General features: G+C 38.2%; 1 protein-coding gene across 1 annotated transcript; it reads right to left on the bottom strand.

The window, feature by feature from the left end:
* Positions 1–5,523: 5,523 nt before the first annotated feature.
* On the bottom strand, positions 5,524–7,401 carry LOC102253510 (RNA polymerase II elongation factor ELL2). The gene has a single exon (XM_005871575.1). The coding sequence runs from the start codon at positions 7,399–7,401 to the stop codon at positions 5,524–5,526; it is 1,878 nt and encodes a 625-aa protein (XP_005871637.1).
* Between the last annotated feature and the right edge of the window lie 1,180 nt (positions 7,402–8,581).

Raw genomic sequence — 8,581 nt, 5'->3', positions numbered from 1 at the left:
GTCTTAAATGCAGCCTCATGAGAAATTTTGAAGCAGAAGAACCACCTAAACTGTGCCAGGGTTTCTGACCCACAGAAACTATGAGAGAGACAATAAATGAGTGTCTGTCATTTTGAGTTTCTAAGTTTGTGGTAATATTACATACACAGCAATAGATTAATAATAGTAAATAATTGCAATTCAATAAGTGACCATTAAACATCAAGTACTTGTCTATGTAATAATACAGCTAACTAGCAAGTTATTTATATGATTGGAAGATAGATAGATCGATAGATAGATAGATAGATAGATGATAGATAGATAGATGATAGATAGATAAATAGATAGATAGATAGATAGATAGATAGATAGATAATAGATTCATTATTGCTAAATCCTGAAAGTGACTCTATGAGCTAGAGACTATTTTTCCCATACAAATGAAAGACCTAGGGTACAGAAAATTTAATTTCTTATCTGAGGTTACATAAGTGCTTTTGTTCAAAGTCCATACAGATGGTCTCTTCTCTATGCTATATTAGTCAATATTTAGCATTAAAATAATAAATTGAATCAATGTAAAAGCAATATAGAAGGGAATGAGCTAATTACTAAGTTGGAACAAATCCAATAATTCTGTAAATTAGAAAAAAATTATCAATTAATTTTCCTGTGCAGAATCTAATATTTCTTCATGTAGGTATTAGTCTTCATTACCTAATTTTAGTTTAATTTTCTTCACATTTCAAAAATAGTATTTATGAAAGTAACAGAAATAAAATCAATGAATTTTAATACTATTTCTTTGGTGTAATATCATCTGTGAATATTTCCTAGTTGTATATTTATTCCAACATCTCCATCTCCCATTTTAAGTCTATACACCTGTAGTCTGAATTATTACAACATAATTTATTTTTTCAAAATTTCCTCTGACCAAACATGGTCAGAGAACACACAGATTGAAACATGGAGTGAAAAGAGATAAATTACAGAAATATTCATAAGAGACATAAGAAAAATGAAAACAAAATGAGAAAGAATGGGGAAAAAACAATATTTACAGGAATATTAGCAGATCATTTTGGAAGCCTAATGGACTACCTCAAACTATAACTAGGTATATTTCAATAACTCTACTGAAAAGCAAAGATAACAAGAAGAAAAAACTTAAAACAGATAAAGAAAAAAGATACATGACCATCAAAGGAGGAACAATAAGACTGACAGCTAATGCCTCAACAAGAATGAAAACACCAGGGCAAATGTAATTATATTTTTATATTAGTGACCTGGTGCATGGATTCATGCACATTGAAAGGAAATTAATTAGAAGGTGGCTGGTGGGGAGGGACTGGTTGAGTCTGGAACGACACACCCTGGAGCCAACCTCCTATGGCCCCACCCTGGCGTCTGTGGAATGAGCGGGGTCCCTCTGGCAGGTGGGGTACCTTTGCCTGGCCTGTGGGGATGGGGCTGAAACTGACTCTCCAACAGTTCCCCAGGGATCCTGGAGTGCGAGAGGGCACTCTGCAAAGTTGCTGTCATACAGGTAGTGGAACGCAAATGCAAGTGTGCAGTAAACCAGATTTGGGGCCGACAGTGCTCCAGCAACAACATAACCTAGGCCAAAGGTGGAATTGTGTGGCCCTATGGGGAATCAGGCTCCCTCCTCTCTGGTTTCAGGGTGCATCACCTAAGAACCACCGCTGCCAAGTCAGTGCAGCTCTGCAGCTCCTGCGTTGAGTGTCTTCCCCCTGGTGGTCTTTGCACGTCATAGCGACTGGTTGGACAGTCAGACACTTAGCATATTAGCCTTTTATATATATAGACTAGAGGCCTAGTGCATGAAATTCATGCATGGGGAGGGGGTCCCTCAGCCCAGCCTGCACCCTCTCCAATCTGGGACCCCTCGGGGGATGTCTGACTGCCAGTTTAGGCCCGATCCCTGCTTGCCTGCCTGCCTGCCTGATCGCCCCTGACCCCTCTGTCTGCCGGCCTGATTGCCCCTAACTGCCTCTGCCTCAGCCCCACACCCAGGACCTGGGCTTACCTCCCTCTGGCCAGTCGTAGCCCCCAGGGACCTGGGCTGGCTTGGCCTGGGCTGGCCACAGGCACCCAGGACCCCCAGTGGCTCAGCCTAGGCCAGCCGCAGGAACACCCGGGACCGTGGGCGGCTTTGCCCAGGACCGCAGGCAGCTTCTCCCGGGCAGCTGCAGCTGCAGGTGCCCGGGACTGTGGGTGGCTTCGCCTGGGGCTGGCTTTGTCAGGAAGGACATCCAGAAGACATCCAGTCTAATTAGCATATTAAACTTTTAGTAGTATAGATTGCAAATGAAAATAACCACCATATTAGAAATCTGTATTTAGTTAACATGTCCTTAAAAAGTAAAGATCAATTAAGAGCATATGCACACTAAAAAACTGAGAGGATTCAGATAAAAGAAAAAAGGGAGCTTTTCAAGAAAATAAAAATCATCTCAGTCAGAAATAAAAACATTGATTAAACCTTACAAGCAATGGAAAATGCATGTAAATCTAAGTAAATATTGACAATACAAAACAATAAATTCCTGTGGAGTTATAAAAGAGAGAGAATAAAAACTCATGAAAATAAGAGCACAAATGATGGAAAGGGATAAATTGTATGAAATGTTCACAGCAACATTATGATAACAAAAAAAGAGAGAAAAACCCAATCTCTAAAAACAAGAGAATGTATAACTAAATTATGTTGAGGTCATCTTATAACCCAACATGTAAGTGAGAAAATGCACATGTACAACTTTACATATCAGCATAACTAAATCATCCTATCTAATAAAAGAGTAATATGCAAATTAACCATCATTCCACGACAAAGATGGCGGCACCCATAGCAGCTGGGCAGAACCCTGGCAGCATCAACCCAGCAAGGTGAGCCCAGCAGGCAAGCGGGGCCGCAGGCAGCACCCAGCAGGGCCTGCTGGGCATTGCCACGGCAACCGGGGTGCAGGCAATCAGGGCCGCAGGCAGCACCCAGGAGGGCCTGCTGGGCAGTCACTGTGGTGATCCGCGAACAGGCAAGCAGGGCCTGCAGGCAGCACCCAGCAGGGCCTGCTGGGCGGTCGCCAAGGTGACCCGCGAGCAGGCAAGGGGGGCCCACAGGCAGCACCCAGCAGGGCCTGCTTGCCCATCCCTGTGGTGTGGAGCAGGCAGGCCCCACAGAGAGCAGAAAACCACAGGGAGTGGGCCCAAGCCATCAGTAGCACATTCGCTGAGGGCTCCGAATTGGAGAGGGTGCAGGTCAGGCTGAGGGACCTCCCCACGCACCCTCCCTCCCCCATGCACAAATTTTGTGCAGTGGGCCTCTAGTAGAAGCATAAGGTTGACAGGAAAAAGCAAAATGATGACCTCACTATAACTTCATTTTTATAAAGACTAAAAATGGAACTGTTTAATGATGTATATAGAGAGAGTAAAAGTATTTTTAAAAAGCAAGGGACACATGGGTTATTTCCATATCTTGGCTATTGTATGTAATGCTGCAATAAACATAGAGATACATGTATCCTTTCAAATTATTGTTTTGGGCTTCTTCAGATAGATGAGTAGATTTTAAAAGTTTTGGTAAAAATATACAATGGAATATTACTCAGCCGTATAAAGTAATGAAATCCTACCATTTGCAACAACATGGATGGATCTAGAGGGTATTATGCTAAATGAGATAAATCATACAGAGAAAGACAAATACTATAAGATTTCACTTATATGTGGAATCTAAAGGAGAAAATAAAGGGATGAACAAAATTGACAGTTATAGACACAGGGAACAGTTTGATGGTTGCCAGAGGGGAGGGATGTTAGGGAACTAGGTGGAAAATGTGTAGAGATTTAGAAGTACAAATTGATAATTACAAAATAATCATGGGGATATACAGTACACCATAGGGAATAAAATGAATAATATTGTAATAACTGATTTTTAAAAAAATATATATTTTTATTGACTTCAGAGAGGAAGGGAGAGAGAGAGAAAGAAACATCAATGAGGAGAGAGAATCATTGATTGGCTGCCTCCTGCATGCCCCCCACTGGGCATTGAGCCCACAACCTGGGCATATGTCCTTGACCAGAATTGAACACAGGACCCTTCAGTCCGCAGATCTACCCTCTATCCACTGAGGCAAATGGCTAAGGATATAATAACTTTGTATGGTGCCAGATGGGTTCTTGAAATATTGATGGGACTAGTTTGTGAAGTATATGATTTTGTAACCACTATGTATACATCTGAAACTTCTACAAAATAATATTGCATGTCAACTGTAATTGAAAGGTAAAATTTAAAAAATAAATAAAATGATTGATTCAAAAAAAGCAAGGGAAGGATACAAATAAATTTGGGGGCCTGTTTAACACTTTGGGTGAGGCAATGGCATAGCACAGATGAGAGGAAAACAAAGGTAGCTGCAATGTTACTGGGAATCTTTTAATTACTAAATTAGTCGGTAAGTTCATAAGTGTTCATATTATTATTAGGCTTCCTATGTACATAAGTGTTATTCTTTGGTATGCACCACTTTTCTTTTAGATGGTGGAAACAAATATTTACTAAAAACAGTACTCAAATTTGGGGAAACATTTAAAAACTTAGATTTGTAAAATAATGCTTCTGTTTCAAACACCAGCCCTTAAGAAGACAACACAATTTGAATGCTACCACACACTTTTTGTATGTTTGACCACATAACTTGTGTTCCCCATAATAAAAACAAATAACAATTTTATGCAAGTTTAACAAACTTGATGAAATGAAAATGTGTACTATTTGAAGAATCATAGCATTTTTCTAAGTACCTAAGTTTTAAGGATGAGCTTGCATTAAAGGTAAAAAGAAAGAGGTTATGTTATCTGAAAGTATTTCATAATACTCATTATAGGTTTCTATTTTTTTTTCAATAAGCACAATTTTGATTCAAAGACATGGGAGCTGCAATATTTTTTTAAGGAAGTGAAACACAAATTTCAGGGGATGAGGGGTAAAAGGCATCAGATAAAACAGCTTCAAAAGTAAAGAAAAGCACCCTGGCATGGTGGCTCAGTTGACTGGAACTACTTCTCTGTACACCAAAAGATTGCATGTTCAATTCCCTGTTAGGGCACATATCTAGGCTGCAGGTTCATTCCCTGCTTGGGGGTGTACAGGAGGCAACCAATGGATTTTTCTCTCTCACATAGATGTTTTTTTCTCTCGCTCTCCCACTCTCTCTAAAATAAATTTAAGGAATACATATCTTTAGGTGTGGATTTTTTTTTAAGTTCAGGAAAGTTAAAATTAAATACAAAGTAAATAATAGAAATAAATATAAATCAACATAAAATAAAAATAACCATAAATAAAAATTAAACTATACATAAGAAAAGAAAAAAATAAAATAGAAATTTTTAGTGTTTCAACAAATAAGTTTCATTCCTTTAGAATCTTACAGCAAGTAATTCAGAAATTTCAATAAATATATTTATTTATTTTTGACTCATTATACTGTTCTTGGGCTATTACTGTACTTGTTGCTTGTCATAATCCTTTATTAATCTTTTAATATGAGCCAGCTTTTTATAAAGATACTGATATCTATATCTTTCTGAAAAATAATTGGGATGAATCTGTCTCATTTTATGATATTCTAGTGACATTTTTTTAGTAATTTTATCATATTCTTTTGAGTCTGGAGGAAGGTGCTTCCTTTTTGAATCTAGGTTAGTAAATATGCTAGATACAGTCTGCATCTTGTCATACAAGGCTCGATACTCATCATATTCTGCTTTAAATTCCTGTTTATAATGCTGACGTTGCTCAGAGGAAACTATAGTGACATAGTTAGTCAAATAGTCCTGTAGCCCAGATGTTGAACAAGTGTTCCCAGAGTCAGCGCTAACCTGTTCAACTTCTTCACAGGATTCTGGATTTGCACCTTCACTTTGTCTTTCAGAATCTGTCTTCTGTTTCTCCATCACCTCAATATGATACTCTTGGCTATTTACTTTATGCTCCATAATTTTATATTGAAACTTATTGGACATCAAATGTTTATTTTCCATGAGGTTCCGAAACTTTATTTGAGTTGGAATAGGGGCTAATGTTTTCAAAGAACTATGTTTATCGCACTGATTTTCGCAGATACTGTTTTGACTAAAGCTGACAACATATGGATCTTGACTCCCCTGATCTCTTGCAGTGTTGCAGGAATTGCTGTTGGAATGTACAGGCTGAGAAGAATTTGAAATAGGAAAGTGGATTACAGATAGTGCTGAAAGAATGGGATTGGCAGTAGCTTCAGAGGGTGATGGGAGATCCACAGCAGATCCTTTACTGCTGTTATTCAAATAACCATTAGATGATGACTGTACTGTAGTTTTCATGTGAGCTATTCTAACTTTTTTTTTCCTAAGAGGATCAATAACAACTGAATTGTAAAATTGTTCCTGAGAAGATGATGTTTCATCTGTACTAGAACTTATAGAAGAATCTGGGTAATTGGTGCCTGTGACATTCTGAAATAGACCTACTTTTTTGGAAAGCACCAACTCTAATGATTTCCTTTCTATTTCATTGTACCCAGGCCAGTCTCTTTGGAGCTCTTTAAAAATATTATCCTTTAAGGTGTATGAAAAATCATGTGTATTCAGATTGGCTACTTGTTGCAGAATTTTTCCAAGGGAGTTACTGTCTCTTTTTTGGATGCCATCTTTCTGAAGTCGAAGAAGGAGTTCAGGTTTCTTATAGTCTTTCAATGCCAATAAGTGAATAACCCTGTCCCTATATGGTCGCAGATAGACACTGTTGGTAGCCCGTGATTTTCTAATTGTATATGCAGGGTTAATGGGAGTTGTTCTTTTTCTCTCAGTCGTTGGATCTGAAATCATTTGTGTTATTTTTCTAACTGGCATTCTTTTCCCTACACGTGGTCTAATTTTTATCAATTTTTTGCAAAATTCTTCCTCTTTCTGGGCCTTTCTTACTTGTGTCATTGGATAGGAGTTGGCTGTTCTACACACTATTTCATCTGGCATCAATTGCATGCAACTGAGCTCTGAAGGACTACAGCTTGAGTCAGTTTGTTGGTTATGGTCTTCCCGGTTTTTGTTATTCATATTTGACAACTGAAAATTAAACTTGTATACATCAGTGGGTGAATTATTTGGGGGGATATTGGTAAGTCCCTGGAGTCCTTGGGACTGAAGAGAAACTTGAAGGGGTACTATGTTGTCATGGTTCTGATAAGAGTCAATTGTCTGTATTGCAGACCTGGTAAGCTGCATGTGCTGCACAGTGACATTGTCTAGCCTTGGCTCTAAACTGTCTACCTTCTCCATTGACACCTCTCCTTCCCGATATACTGCTTCTTGCATTGCTCTGATTCCAGAGGTTTCCATATAGTCAGATCTGTAAAGATCAAAGTTAAACAGTAAAAAAAAAATTAGAAAATAATGACTCTCTTTGGCAAAAAATTGTATCTCATATTTCTACTTGTAACACTGTAATTCTTAAATATTTTTTTCCAATGTAGCAAAGGAAAAAAAATATATGCTTGATACAGAAACTGGGTGCTAAAGTATGTTGTAAGATCTAATCACTTTACATTGTTTTTCCTTTCACATTTTTAGTTTCTCTTCAGGAAGAACTGTTAACTCTAAGTGGAAAGTGCTAAACTATTCCCTGAGTTCAGTGCATAAATGTCATCTCTTTGTAGATCCACCATCAAGTAAAGGTATTTGTTGACGGGATTAGCAGGTGTCACAAGCTTATGGAAACTAGAGGAGAAGGCTTCCAGGTAACATGATTAGCACTAAGTCCTCCTTATATTTATGCTGATATGCAAGTAAGCTGTTGAGTCCTTCTTAGGATTAGAGCCTGGCCTATCAACAGGGGCTTTCATTTGGTAGCTGAACATATACTTTTGTAGTAATAGTGGGTAAAATCCAACATCTTAGAGATGCTCATTTTTCTTTCTCAATGTTTTAACCATCACCAATGAGTGGAAGGAATTTTCATCTTCTTAGCTAGCCACTTACATCTATTATTCTGCTGCTTTGCACTCCTCCTTCAGCAGAAACTCAGCAAATCACAGATTTTTCAGGTAAAATTGCCCATGCTGAAAGAAATCTTGCAGCTAGGCATGCTAGTGGTGTCTTTAAGGGCTACATTGATTTGTTTACTATTCTCTGAATATGCTCCCAATCTTGCTCCTGTGTCAGCCTTTCCTTCATATTCCTTTTGCCCACAAATGTACTTCCCCTAGATCTTTGCTTGTATTGTTCCTTTGCTTTATTTAGAGAGCCCTTGCATGACTATTCTGTATAAAAAGTGACCTATTCATACAGCTATTCCAGTGCTCTCCTTCCACTATATTATTTTACTTTTCTTTACAGAATATTTACTAGCTGAATTTATATTACATATATTCATTTGTTTAATGTAAGTCACCCTCACCAGAATATTAGCTTAATTTGGGATTGGGTTTTGCCACAGTATTTGGCACTACTATACCTCTAGTGCTTAGAACAGTGCCTGGCAGACATAGTAAGCACTCAATACATATTTACTGAACAAATG

The sequence above is a fragment of the Myotis brandtii genome, unplaced genomic scaffold, assembly GCF_000412655.1.
Source record: "Myotis brandtii unplaced genomic scaffold, ASM41265v1 scaffold345, whole genome shotgun sequence".
Classification (NCBI taxonomy): domain Eukaryota; kingdom Metazoa; phylum Chordata; class Mammalia; order Chiroptera; family Vespertilionidae; genus Myotis; species Myotis brandtii.
The sequence above is the reverse complement of the archived record's forward strand: the minus strand, read 5'-3'. Positions and strand labels throughout refer to the sequence as shown.

Excerpts from the sequence above, each read along its gene's own strand:
- LOC102253510 (XM_005871575.1), bottom strand. The coding sequence starts at position 7,401 with ATGGAAACCTCTGGAATCAGAGCAATGCAAGAAGCAGTATATCGGGAA.